General features: G+C 37.6%; 1 protein-coding gene across 1 annotated transcript in view; it reads right to left on the bottom strand.

Moving 5' to 3' along the window:
* Nucleotides 1-331: 331 nt before the first annotated feature.
* The window catches only part of LOC145995146 (lachesin-like), a 99,498-nt gene continuing 84,851 nt past the window's right edge, over nucleotides 332-14,978 (bottom strand). The window contains exons 5-7 of the mRNA XM_083131692.1: nucleotides 12,772-12,930; nucleotides 7,623-7,718; nucleotides 332-929 (exon numbers count right to left, since the gene is read on the bottom strand). Of these exons, the coding sequence (XP_082987818.1) occupies nucleotides 12,815-12,930 (116 nt within the window). The 3' untranslated portion in view covers nucleotides 332-929; nucleotides 7,623-7,718; nucleotides 12,772-12,814. The remainder of the gene's footprint in view (nucleotides 930-7,622; nucleotides 7,719-12,771; nucleotides 12,931-14,978) is intronic.

Below are 14,978 nucleotides of genomic sequence, written 5' to 3' on the forward strand. Positions count from 1 at the left end.
AGGGGAGTGAAGAAATAACAGTAGAAGAGGAAGGCAATAATGTAAAAAGCAATAACATGTTAGTAAATACATTACACATAAATCCACAAACTGGTGAAGCAGTAGTTAATTCCTTTAGTACCTACGACAATATAATAGTTTCATGATTAATTTAAGTCATTTTGTACCTTACCCACAAAATACATAACCAGCACCAGAAAAGTTATACGACAATACCAAAATCTACTAGCTAAATCATGTACTATCACACTACATTACAACTATATGATAAATATCACACCACACCAAAAATAAGGGAAAACAAACTATTTTCTGACTTTTCTTTATTCGTAACAATCGTTAGTAATCTACGTCGAAAGAATACAATTAAGTGTCACAAATTTATTTATATATTTTTTAAAGAACAGGAGAAACTGCCAGATTATTTTTTATTTGTTTAATTACAAAAATAAATACTCTATGCATATATATATGTATATATGAATGTATAGGTCGTTATTCTATGTATATATGTATATATTGTTATGTAGTTTTCTTCCACATGGAATTTAGAAGCTGAAGATCACGTGTATTGAGTGATATAAACCTCACGTAACTTGAGCTCAAAACAAAACAAGAAAGAAAGACACAATACAACATTGTTCTTCGTCCTTTGAATTGTTTATTATTAGTAGTATTATTACCGAACATGATATAACAAAAAAGTTATCGTGTTAAAACACTGTAGTCTGTAATTCACTAATAACATTTAAGTAAAAAATCCTCTTGTTAAGTTGTCCATTGTGAAGTATTTAGAACATATACTAGACTATGTTACACACATCTTTTTAGTTCGAAGTTTCATTAGATGCTTGTTCCTTGTTTGGGCCATCCTTGGCTTTGTGAGGGGCTGTGTGGGGCTGATTGTATCGGAATCATTAAAAAAAGACCTGAAAATAAAGAATAGTAATCAGTTCGTTAATTTGTTAAAATAAAACGAACTTTTATCACGAGGTAAACTTTTTCCCGAAGGACACCCTTTTATGAAAGTTTTTTTTGAGGTGGAAATAAATTGCTACAATGGGAGGTAATTATACGAGGGTATATCAATATATATAATAACACGATATCCCTACAGCGAATATTATCATCATTTGCTTGATGAGCCACTATGTGTCGCTGTGTGTAAAATTAAGGACTCAATAAGAAATACTTTACTTCCAAAGAGTTTATGTTTCAAGAATTAAACATTAAATGTTCAATTTATTACTTTCTTACAAAACTATGAAAGCAGTTGATAGTTTGTTTGCCACACCTTCATTATTCAAAACATTTTTACACTTCCAATATTAATATTTGAAACTTAAACTTCATAAATTGAAATGTATATATGTAGTACACTAGAGTTTGCATGAACTCATTGTTACGAAGTTCACTCGGAAATATGACATAAATTAGGGACGTAAAGTTTTCGTTTTATTATTACCTGAATTCCGATGGTATTTTTTACTGCAATTCGTTGTTAGTTTTCGCGGTTTCTGGAGAAATTCGGTGTTATTTTTACATGCATTTTTACTGTTCCTTCTATGCTTAAGATTTTCACATTGTTTCCATTCTGGAAAATTGAGACAAATTTTGCTTTTAATGACAAAACTGGCTTACCTTTATGATAAATGACCAAATTTCTTCCATTTGGTAAACTATTTCATCTCATCAGCCAATAAATATGAAATGTTTATTGAATAACACCCAAATCTTTGAACAGAATCATACACGTCACAATTCCCTAACAATGCCAAAATATCCCTCTGCGACCATTTTGTGTACACACACATACAAGTTTCATCCCCCTCCCCCCGAAACACAACAGGTGCTTCTCCCTGAAAATTTTCCCGTTCCTACGAAATTTTACTTCTGGGAAAGTCGCACCGAGCGAATTCTATTTCAGGACGAGGTTAGACACTGTCAGTCATGTCTGTGCCAAACTGCAATAAATGACGCGTGACAATTTCTTTGGAATCGAACTATCACCACGTACGTACACTACTAATCACAGACTAGCGCTTCAGGTAGTTATTTTTGAGCAAATGAAGTGTTATCCCCAGTTTATATTGCATGTTTCGAGGAGATTTTCGTGTGAAAGTGTCAAATTCGGTGTTATTATGAAAAATGGCATAATTCGCGCAATTTCGCGATTCCGAAACACCGAAAATTTGCCTCCTTTACCTACCCAAATACATTTTAAACACTAATTTGCTTTCCTTTTCGGTGTTGTCGTTAAAACGAAATCTTCATCCCCTAGTTATAATTTCTTCTGAGGTTCGAAAGAAACAAAGCTTCGGTGGTGCGTTGAGTGGTCAATTAACAATTTCGCTACTAATGTTTCGGTAGAGAGAGAGGGGGAAGAGAAGGGAGAACAGAGCAGAGAGGAGAGAAAGAAAGAAGGAAGGAACGACAGAGACAAAGCAAGAGGAAAGAGGAGGTAAGGAAGAGAGATGAGCAGAGAGAAAGAGACGAATGAAAGAAAAGGGAAAGATGAAGAGAAGAGGAGATATTGAAAGAGTAAAGATAAGGAAAGAAAGAGAGAAGAGTACGTATATATATGGAGAAAGAGGGGGAAGGAATGAAAGAGAACAGCAGAAAGAGAAAAGAAAAATAGATTAATATAAAGAGGGAGGGAAAGAAGAAAGGAAGAGAGAGGAAAGAGAAGAAAAGAAAGAGTAGAAACCGAGAGGGAGAAATAAGAGCAGAAAGAGAGAGGAAAAAGAAAGATTGTGAGAAAAGCAAAGGGAGAGAGATATATAGAAAGAGAGAGAAAGGAAAGAGAAGGAAACAAATGGAGAAGAACATAGAGGCGGAAGGAGAAGAAAGAGAGAAAGAGCACTGAGAGTGACTATACAGGTAAGAGACAGAGGCAAGATAGTAAATGATAAGAGCGAGCACATCTGTTTCAAGATTTCTTAATTTCTTCCTTTCTATCAATCCTATCTTCCCTTCTTTTCCTCCTAGTGCAGCCCATTTCTTAGAATAATATTTCAGTAATTTTCATATTTCAAGTCTCAAAACAATTTTTCTTCTTGGATTGACACTAAACTTACTACATGATTAAAAATTCCTAACTGAGCTCCATATTTTTTTATCTATATTTTCATATCCTATACATTTTATTATCCATTTGTGGCGCCCTTGAATTTTCTGAAGTGTCGTTAATACACCCCAACAAGGCCAGTTGTGTTTAATTACAATTAAACAATAGAATTCCTAATTAATTACAGAGTAAATTTAGATTTGCATGGCTTTCGAATCCCAGTGCAGGTCTTCTGCATGTTTATGTTTCCAACTTTGTTTTCTGGTCGAAAATAATCCGGCCACACAATTGCCAACTGTCCAGGTGGATCTGTTCATTGAGAAACCAGAATCCATTATTTCGGTTGGCCACCGTTACAAACAATTTAACAGGTGCGTTTAAGTATTTTTCCTGTTGGGGATTAGTGAAGGTGTGAATTGCAGTTGCACTCATTAGGATTTCTAGTTGAAACTACAGATGGCAGCACTAAAATATTACAGGTCGAAGGTTGGTAACTTGAAACGTAAAGTAATACGCCATGATTTACTTCTGCTTCATTCTGAGGTCTAGAATTAGTTGGTTTAAAATTAGAGAAAGATCGAAATAAATGGATAAGTGGAATATTATGAATGTAACTTGTGTTACATCTCTCATAGTTATTTTTACATGAATTGAAATGAAAAGACCAACTTAAAGAGAAAACATTTTCATCACAATGTTGACAACGCAAAGAGACACTTGTGCCTTCAGCGTTGCCAAATCTTGTAAACTACAGCGCCTTGAATAACGTAGTGTGGAAAACGACCCAAGAAACTGGTTCCCCGAGACGATGACAAGTAGATGGCAGTGCGATCGACCCAGGCGCTAATTTTGTTATGAAAGTAATGCGGCTTAGTTAGTTTTTGGAATATATTGTGTAGATTTGTTTCTCTAGAAAGGCGGTAAGTGAATTGATGGAAACAGTTATATTTGTGGAGTGATTTGCAGTCACGAAATGTCATTAATTTGGAAAGAAAAGTAAAATAAAATTAATAAATAAATAGCATGCGTAACACAAGAAGAAACATATCGCAATGTGATTCCGGACGTCAGTTCTCGGACTGTGTATTAGAGTTTATTTTTCTATGTTATTAGAATATAAATAGTATCCCGAGAGATATTTCATACCGAGGCGACAAACCACAAATGTCGCTTGAAAGCGAGCAGTCGGAAATCAATGCAGCCTTTCGAACAAAAGCTCTGACTGCGCCGTTTCCTCAAGGAGATTTTACACCAAAGCGACACGCGACAAACGATACGAGGTTTTCACACCAAAGCGACACGGGTCATTCGGTCCAAGGCAACTTTCATACCGAAGTCACACATGTTGCTTGGAAAGGAGCCAATCAAGAGCAACATTTCACATCGTAGCGGCATGACGGGAAGCACAGGCCAGCGTTCGGTTGGTGAAATCCTCAAGCGATAAGTGTCACTGCCGCTTGTCGCTTTGGTGCGCAATCTCACTAAAGCAAGACACTCATTGCATCGCGTATGCGCGAACAACAAACCACGGCAACATGTTGCGAGCTATAGAGGAAATGGCCCAGTTTGAGCGACGGAGAAGCGACAAAGCGACAAGTGCGGTTTATCGTGTCGCCTATCTGTTGTTCGCAAGCAACGCTTGCTAATAGACTGAAGGCATCGTGTCGCATGTCACTTAGTTGGGAACTCCCACTGTAGCTCGTCGCTTCGGTCTCAGCACCCTTCCTTTAAGGAGCTTTCCGACCGAAGTAACAAGTAGCACGCGAATACGCCATATGAACGTGTCGTTTGCTGTTTGGACCCTCATGTGCAATGAATGCTATTTTACAGTCTGGAAGTGTGTGTCACTAGTGTGACAGTGTGAACATCCCGTGTCGCTTGTCCCATTGGTTTGAAAGTTTCCTTACACTCATGTCGATGGCACTAAGAAAGTTTTGTGGGGTTCCCCTTGTCGTTTCATGCAATCATCATTATCATCATCGCCGCGATTAGTTTAAAGCGGAAGAAAAGACAGTAAATATCAAAAATAGAAATGCTTCAGTGTGTATATCTTTAAAAGAAATGATGATGATGATAATAATAATAATGAACCTAATTCATACACAAACATTTAGTTGCCAAGAGCATTCCACGCGTATTTTTTCTCCCGTATTATTAACGAAAGTATGACGATAACAGGACGTGGTCGACTGTCTAGAATGTTCGTTAATATCTTTGCGACCACTGTACCAAATATCATAGCAATTATCACATTCATAGAAATGCTTCATGTAAAAGAATCAGACGTTGCAGCGAAAACTCCATTTACTTCCATTATAAGCAGACGAATAGCAAGCACCGGGTTCAACACCAGCGCCTCTAGCGGATCATTTTCGAGTGGAACCAGCCTGAGAGCGCAGAAGCATGCAGTTTTCCACACTACGTTATTCTAGGCGCTGTATTGTAAACATTGTCAAAATTGTGAGGAAGATAAGATCGGAGTTTCTTTAAGGTCTCCAGAACTCTAATTTTATTTTAAGCTGATGGAATATTTTCCTGTATTCGTAAGGATTTAACTATCCTCTTAATCACCCTAAACTTACGAGCGTTCAAGACATGTTTATTCTTCACCTGCAATGTATTTATTTTCCTTTTCATGTGTCGTTAAGAATTTGTTATTGATATTAAAAATTTTGGAAGTCAAATGAAATGATCACAAATAATACATATATACATACATGAAAGTTACTGTTAGTAACAAATAATTACTTGATACAGGGAATATGTGACACTAAGCTTACTATCATCCAATCTACAATATGTTATCATAATACATTTTATTATACATACAAACACATGATCCATAACATTGCATGCAAGCTAATTATGTTTGTAGTATCCCAAAATATTAACATTTTTTAAACAATAGATACACTATGAACTAATACTATGTGATTAAAGAGACCCATGGACGGAAAGACACGCAATGATCAAAGAAATATGCAAGGCATCGGAAAATTACATCTGATTCCGAAATATATATCCTGGAACACCTGTTGCAAATGTTATATAGTCTAATTTCTAAAAACTGTATTTTTTGGGAAAAGACGACAAAGAAAAATACCTGTTATGCTTTGTACATACTGTCAAGGCTGAGCAACAAGAATTTCCTGCCTCATTTAATATATATTTAATATATATATAATGAGACAGGACCATATATATAATTATGATGCACTTTATAAGGTCATTAATTAGACGAGTTTGTTGTTTGCTTGATAGTTAATATTTCCTAGATAGGCATTCTCCTAGTTATAATATGATTCCCAGTTAATAATCAAGTGATCCAAGAGACAATATATGAAGAAGACAATTTTTCACGTTGACTAGTCTTTCACTAACTCGTACGAGGTTAAACGAATTATAAAAATCGCCATGCAATCCTCTCAACATAATTTTCAAAGCACCCAATTTACATAATGAAAGTAAATAACAAGACAGTATAAGGAATAACGTATTTAGAGGAAAGTAACCTGATATTTAACGTAGACCTGCTATGGCAGTGCATTAGGAGGACAGCATCATCCCCTTTAACAAGACACGATTCTCTGTTGTCATTAGAAGTAGTCCCTGCCTTATTAATCGGCCTAAAAAACCTTTGAATCCTTGACTATAGCTCTCGCCACGAAAACAGTCCAATCAAGGTTGGAGCTTCCCCTTGGCTCCTCCCTCCAGGGTTTCCACGCTTCTTCTAAGTTGCTCAGTTGAAACTTCGCGCATTGTACGTATGCGGTCGATTTCGTAGGTTGAAATTCTTAATAATTGGCAACACTGTAGGTGGATGGCGTGAGCTTGACTGGACTGTTCTAGTGGCGAGAACTCTAGAGCTGATGATGAGCTGTACTTTTGCAGGCGACCAGCGGCCACGTACTCGCCGTTTGGTTGGTGGACACCTCTAACAAAGTAAGAGCAGAATGACACGCAGTGGCCAAGACAGCCTGTAGTTCCTCCTCTTGCTACTCCTCGTGCTCGATCAGGGTCACCCGTAAAAATACAGTTCGACGATTCTAACACTTATAGATCGCGCCACATGGCTAGTATTATCTCGTGTATAACTGGAAAATTATTTGTAACGTCTTGTTCTACTTTTTCTAGACTTTACATAAGTAGCAATTACTCTGTATTGTCGTAAAATATTGTATCGAAATTTCACTATTTACCCTGCATTTTGCTTTATATCATTTATGTTTTCATATAAAATATTCTCGTATGTTGCAAGTAGTCATTCCTAAGCTATAGTTTAGTCCTATACAATCCTATTTTCCTTCACATCTATCTAGAAAACAGCAAAAACAAAGCACAAGATGATTCTAAGCTTGGAATATAATATCGATTTATCAAAAGTAGAGAAAGATTCGAAAACGGCTTTGCTGGCATCGACGAAAGGTTCTGCCGAAGTTTAAAACGGTTATGGATTCTCTTGGTGCTCCGACAATCAGATATGTACAATTTATGTGACTTGCAATGTTGCTACATAAACAGATAAAACAATGACATGAATGCAATCTGTACTTACCTTATGATTATGTTCTTTAGAGGAAAAACTTCAATTCGCCAGAAACAAAATTATGGAAACAGTTCACAATATTTTCTGTTAGTTTCCATCTTATTCCTGAAACAGCAAAGAAAGGTACGTTTAGACACACATAACATAATGTAAATATATGAGAAAATAAAATAGAACATATGAAGTTATTTGATAATATTTTGGTTCAGATTCAAGAACATTTGAAAACAAACGTACACCGCATTTGTGTATAACACTGATAACTTTAACCAACCATTTGCAGATTTGTTATCAAACATACCCCAAGTTTACCAAATACATGATGTAATGAGCACCATGACGTTTGGTACTTTTGCATGAAACTCTATGGTCACAACGGTTTGGGCATAACTTTTTCTCTGTCCAGTTTGAGTGACAAACTTTCTGACGATGTGGTGGTCACATTGCATCAGGAAAATCGTCAGTGTGCTGGTAGAGTTTGATGTGTAGAATGAACGGAAACGGCTGAAAAAATGTTACACTGAAAAGGCATTTACTGAAAATATAACTGGAAAGAGAAAAGGGTTAATGAGGTTGGCAATCCTCCAGTAATTTTAAGTCACAGTTTCCTGGCTTCGGGTTGTCATACTTCTTGGCTGATATGTTTGCAATTCTTTACGAAAGAAGTGAAGTATAAAAAGCGCACGTCACTACATTTGCGGCGAATTCGGTCGAAGAAAACAAAATTATTGGTTCCATGCGGTGGTTGGTGAAACACAACCGTGCATGACACAGTAACTAGACACACGAGTGACTGCCCAAACTTGTTCACATGGTATTGTTTGTTCTGCCATTTTCGACAGCACGTCAGTATAAAAGTTCTACCGAAACCGAATCCAACGAAGCCATGACCACAGACAAACGTATTATACTGAGGCAGGAAATCATCCTCGATGACCTGCTGCTATGAAGAGCTTTCCGCAAGAAGTTCTAGTATCGTCCGTTGAGAGGCGTCACTTGCTATTGGCAAGCGGAAAACTTGGCCTTATTTCTTCCACAGGTTTGACATTTAGCACTTGTTCAATGTTCGTCGAGATGTAAAACGAAAAGTACGAGTGGCGCCTATCAGCGGACAATACTAAAACTTCTTGCGGACAGTAATCCTCAGCGAAGATGATTTTCTACCCGAGTTCGATGAGTATAACACCCTTATCTGTGTCATAGCCTTAGGACCTGGGACAAATCGAAAACTTCCCTTCACAGTAGATGCAGTTTTCTTTCGCATTAAAGCCCCTTTTTCAGCAAATTCTTCTCGTTTGTAATCTTGCGTGAACATTCCTCTTTCAGCATCCACTGCGACTTCCATATCACACATCTTAATTTAGAGAACATGCAAGCCAATGATTCCGAGGGGTCGACCTGCATCATCTGTCTACGTCGTGATCTTTCCCACAGATAAGGCAAAAACGTCTCCCATTATCAGAGAAGCAATTTTTTTCCTTCTTCCCGTAGACGAACACATCTTTATCTCCATTGCGTAATTGCTCTTTACCAAGTGTAACATGCGTCTCCTCTCCACTACCAGAAAATTGAGAATTTCGCCACATAGATCTTCCCAGATAACTCTTTTTCCCAAGTTATCCTAATCCTTTCGTGCACTCGCGTCGAGCAGAAAAACAAAGGCAGCAACGTAGAAACAAATGGTAAGTTTGCATGTATGTTTTTGCAATCGCACGAAAGTGGTTGTAAGAACTTTTATCAGGAAGAAAACAGAAGGCTATTAATAATGGACATAAGAAATAATTAAAATGCAAACTTAATTAAACCATTTGCCTGTGCTACGACCATTAATTACATATCCAACACACACACACATCATTAACAAGATGAATATCCTTCGCTGTACGATGCCATAGAGCCTTAATACCAGTATTCTTATAGAAGAATTATTTCTTTCCACAACTGTACTGCCGTCAAGGTAACAAAGGACATAACGCTCAGGATAAGTTTACGAATTCAGTGACAATGTGAAATACACCTATACCAATACAGTAACGATGAAAATTTGCCAATACTCGTATAACATCGCCGGGACATTTACTCATAGGTATATAACACCGACAGAATCTTACCCGTAGATACAATACATAATGCTGATGTAATGACCGCGAATTGTCCATTACTTCGCTGTGTCATATTATTTAACAAACATTATTATATTATGGCTATTATATTGTCTCATCTTTATTATACTTTTACTTACTTTTACAGTTAATAATTCATACATATGTTCGTAAATATTTTATTAATGCCTTCAGCCAATTTTCCAATATGGCCGCCTTTATAATCGTTAACCTTATAATCAGTATATCTAAATGTATAAATAGCGGCAAGCTTAATACATTTAATATACTCAAAAGGAATAGTTGATTCGTTTCTAATTGTTGTAAGGATTGTCATAAGTTTCATATTGATCAGTGAATTGAAGCCGAAGTTATTAACTTTCAAGTTCCTTATATTTATTTATAGTTTATGTTTTTGTCAGACGCTATTCTATTCCGCATTATTTCAAATAGCATTGGTGATTTGTTTAAATTATTTTGTCAAGTAGAAGATCACGCGTTCCTGCTTGCATTGTTTCCACGGCGTACAAAATTTCACTGTGCCAGATAAATGTATACTTCTAATATTTTACTGTTCAAACATATCCAATTTCTGGTAATGAATACTTATTGTGTCTGGTACCACTGTGTCAGTGGGAAGGTGTAACCGTTTCGCCTGAAAACGGTTAAGAACAAGGAATATAGAGATTAGGTAAAGCCATCCGAAGATTGCCGATCTTGCACGAACGCGTGACGTCACCGGAGAAGCAGTAAACTCGGCTGAAGCAGACGGCCCCTAGCATTTATATGGGAGATTCAGAGAGCGAAAGTATATTATTACTTTTAGGAGGGGGAAAATAATAATTGTCATCCTCCAAGATGGTATTGAGGCATCCTTTTTAATGATTAGTCACATAATTGAAAACGCGCTACTTTTAAAAGAGGGCAAAGTACATGTGAAAAAATGTATTTTGAAAATCCATATTCCTGAAACTTTCTAACCGATGCGCTACAAAGAAAGTTGCGTGTTCTCCTTTAGAATTTCGTCATTTTACAAATCGTAATATAATTTTAACAAAAACGTGGCATGCTAAAGAAGAATTAAAGAGTTTTAAAAAATAATTGACTTAGTTTATTTTACTTCGCTTATCTATCACATATGGCTAATCGCAAAGATGAGGATGCGTGATGATATGATGAAATTGAAGAAAGGAAAGTAGACCCATGCCCTGGCGGGGATTCGAACCTGGGGGCCCTTGGCATCGTAAAGCGTTGTGCTAACCACTCTTTTATGGAAAGGGTCAATCCTTACTCACTAATTCCATCTATTTGTTGTTGTATGTAAAATCTTCAATATTCGCCATTATTGGGTGTTCTGCCTGCAATAATTGAAGAATGAAAGAAGAAACTTCATTGAAGGCCCCTCAGCAATTTTTCACCTTTAAATACAACACACAGAGGAAAATGAATAACCGCACCTCACAGCTAGGGCTATCAAATCTCTCTCCTTCGTGTCCCCCCACTCTTTTTTTTCATTTCCCACCCTGGAATCGTCCAGAATGTGATAAATGCAGAAGCGATGGGGAAAGCGCCCTCTGCCAAAGGGGTCTTCCCCCCTCCACATCTACGTGATTCGACTATCTTGTAATCTTTTATCATGAGGGGAAGGAGCATATCCCGGTCTCGTCTCGTGTTGCTAATAATCCGGAAATTAATAAATCACACCAGCCTTTCTCTTCTCTTCGGCGCAGGGAATGCCGGAAAATGAGAGAGCGAATTTTTTTTCCTCCCCCGCGGAGGATCAATCTCCCCTGATTTGAGCTGAGGGAACAAATTGCCAAACTAAGCTCAAAGAGGAGGGGGCAAAGGGGAAAGAAAATGAGTGCGAAGAGAAATAGGCGATTGCTATCTCCTGACGAAATATGGACATGGTAGTGATTCTGTTCAAGCAATAATTTGCAAAAACATTATTCTGTTATTATAGTATTTAGAGTTAAATTTTGACCTCCTCTTTTAATGAAACATATCCTTTTGTGAAGAGAGTACATTTAGAAAAATGTAATAATCTAGAATGTGGTTGAAGATGAAAAGGACATGGATGTAACAATTTGTAAGTTTGTTGAATGTTTCTTTTGCTATGTTTAAACTAATGGAAGTTGAACGTGTTGCTGACTGCGCGTGTAAGTGTTTTGGAATAGTGAAAGACTGAGATATGAACCGTGATTCAAGGCTGTTATTTGGAACTTGTGTATCAGCATTATGCCATGTGTATTACTAAACCCAGCATAAATTAATAAGTGACAGTTTTCACCTACGCAAATGGAAGTATTGCTTCTCCCCAGGGGTGCCCATCCCCCCCCCAAGGCCCATGACGCACTCCCCCCAAAAAGATAGAACATTTGTCTCCCCCGTCCGTTTATGCCGAATTAATTACCTAAATTATTTTGGTCAGACAAAATTTGCCGAACAATATAATACCAGAGGTGCAACCACTAATTTTTGTCTGGGGGTGGGGATGTACCAGGATGAACGTACCAATAAAAATAATAACAACAACATTAATAATGGCTTTATTATTATTATTACTATTACTACTACTACTACTAGTACTAGTAGTAGCAGCAGCATCAAAGACTTTATTATGATCATAAATTACGCAAAAAGGGGTTAGAAGTCTGTGCTAAAGCATTTGTTTGGGACAAATTTGTTGTATGTACAAATCCCTTAAATGGGCACAACACTTGTTGCACACACAAATCCACAAATTAACACACCTTCTCCGAATAGCTAGTGCCAAATGTTGGATAGAGAATCAATTGGTCTCTGTGGCAGCGGGGTTACCTTAATGTACTGTACGTACATACGAACCAGGTTCTAATCTTCATCTCTCACCATCATCTCTTTTGTCAGTTTATCATTTATCCTTATTGTTGCGCTAACCCAAGAGGCAGAAACGCGTCGTGGTAGGAAACAGAAGGGACATTGTATGACTATTTGGTGGCAATTTCACGCACGAAAAACAGATTTGACACTGCTTTGTCTAGTGTAATTACTGCCTGTAGAGATAAGCTTCTTACCTGAGGGAAATGGGGAATACTCCTTGTCTTATACATGTCAATGTCACCTGCATACAGCGAAACGTAAGGCCAGCACCAGACACCATATTTCCAACAAAAAATTAGAAGATCCAAAAGGCACGCTGGAATTCCCATGCTGCACTGCGGCGGGTAATTCCCCTGAAATTAAAAGAGAAGAATGGTTAAATGGTGCAAATGTGTGTGGGTGGGTAACACCGTGCAAAAAAAAAATATTTTTCTCTGTTCCTTGACAATAAGTGTTACTTTAGGTTTGCTTATATCGCAAAAATACACAAAACGGCTATTATTCCCCTCAAACTCTCCTTTTGTAACCAGATCTTTGGTATTTTGAAATATGCCTATTCTTGGATGTGGATTAATGAAAGCATCTCCTGAGATGTGTGATTGGCAATAATGGAGGTTGGAGAAAATTAATATTTTAATTATTTGTTTATTTATTAGATTAATGGTGCCGCAAGAACACAGTTCTATTGAGGCATACATACATTTTTCGTGTATTACAGAAGGTTTACCACATACATAAATTGTTTTGGGGTCACTAATTACTGTACAGATGAACTTCTCGCTTCTATTTCTACTTCGCCAGTGCGGCTCTTTTAATGTTATGGCGAACCTGGGTCATGTCAAGCTTTGCGATTTGACTTTTAAATTTCCAACATGGAAAATTTTCTCCACGGCGGTAGAACGTATCAATCCCTAAGATTATATGTTTATTTTATAAAGCCTCTCTGAATGCTTCACGTTGACCAGGGCATTCACTTGTTTTTCTCAGTTGTCTCAACCTCTGAGGCATGTAAACAATGCACAGTGTTGTGCTATGCAAACCTCCTGAGCTATTCAGGAAACAGATTCTGCCTATGGAGTCAGAGGTTTGCATAGTGGCAATTAAAAACACGATTCGGCATGGAGGAAGAGCTCCATGGCCTAGGGATATAGAGAGGAGACAAGCTGAGAGGTGACTGACATTGGATTGGAGTTGAGAAGGGAGAAGAGGTTAGGAGAGCAGTGGGGCAGAAGTGAGACGACGCTCTGGTCAACCAATAGAGAAGCCAACAGAGGACTTCGTATATTTTATTCATCATAATTCATGAGATAGACAGGTAACTATCCTTACACCCAGCCATGATTCTGGTTCAAAGGTTCACAAAACCCAAGGAGTGACCATTGTCTTTTCTGCAGTTTAGTTCCTTAATCTTATTTGTACCTTTCGTATTGCCAAGCGTTAACTCGTCATGCCAATGACGAGTGCTCTCATCAGAGGATGAATGATGAATAACTTACATCACCCAGCAATTAATTGCAAAGTGACTGGTTCTGATCGCATCATTCTTTAGAATGATACGTGGTGGAGATGCTGGGCAACGATCCCAGTATCTCTCGCAAACCAAATACTGTTTATATCAAGCCACGGAATATTTGCCACAACTTCATTACAATTCTTGGCCATTTTTCAGGTCGGAGATAACTTTACATGGTTTGTTTGATATTTTGAAACATGAAACAACCCGGGTGTCGGTCTGGTTCTCATATAAGGTACGAAAATCATATTAGTATTATGGACAGCTAAGAAATGGCAGTACATTAATATACCCAGTCCCCCTCAGGTGCACCCTGCAGAAAACGAATTGTCACGGGCTGCCAGCAGCCATTGTATTTAAATTATTGGGGAACCACTGGCGTCGTAGGGACTGTGGAGACCAGTCCTCCACGGAGGTCCGCTATTCGTCGTTTCTGTCTATAATGCATGTCAACAATCAAAAGTTTGACACCAAACATTATCTCTAATTAGATGTAAAAAGCATGAAGAAATATATTCTGTTGTGCACAAGCATCATTTTCAAAGCCAACTATAAGCCGTGGTCCACCATGTGCCACCTGGGGAACAGATGTAACGATTTTGTATTTTTTTTTTTTTTTTTTTTTTAAGATACAAGCAATGTTACAAACTATCCATTTGGTACACGTTGTTAATAGTTATAGGAGTTGTTTCTTTTAATTTCAGAAATTTATGTCTCGGAGATTTGTAAATTGCCGTGGAAGCTTAACCAGGGCCATCTTTGGTTCACGTACCTTACTATAGATATATTATTTACAGGAATGAGCTGATGCCGCAGCGGAATCGGTATCTGGAAAGAATCGGTTGGAATTCATATACCGATACCAGCCGATACTTTTCCGGCATTTTG

This window comes from Lepisma saccharinum, chromosome 11, assembly GCF_977018435.1.
Source record: "Lepisma saccharinum chromosome 11, izLepSacc3.1, whole genome shotgun sequence".
In the NCBI taxonomy this organism is placed as follows: Eukaryota; Metazoa; Arthropoda; class Insecta; order Zygentoma; family Lepismatidae; genus Lepisma; species Lepisma saccharinum.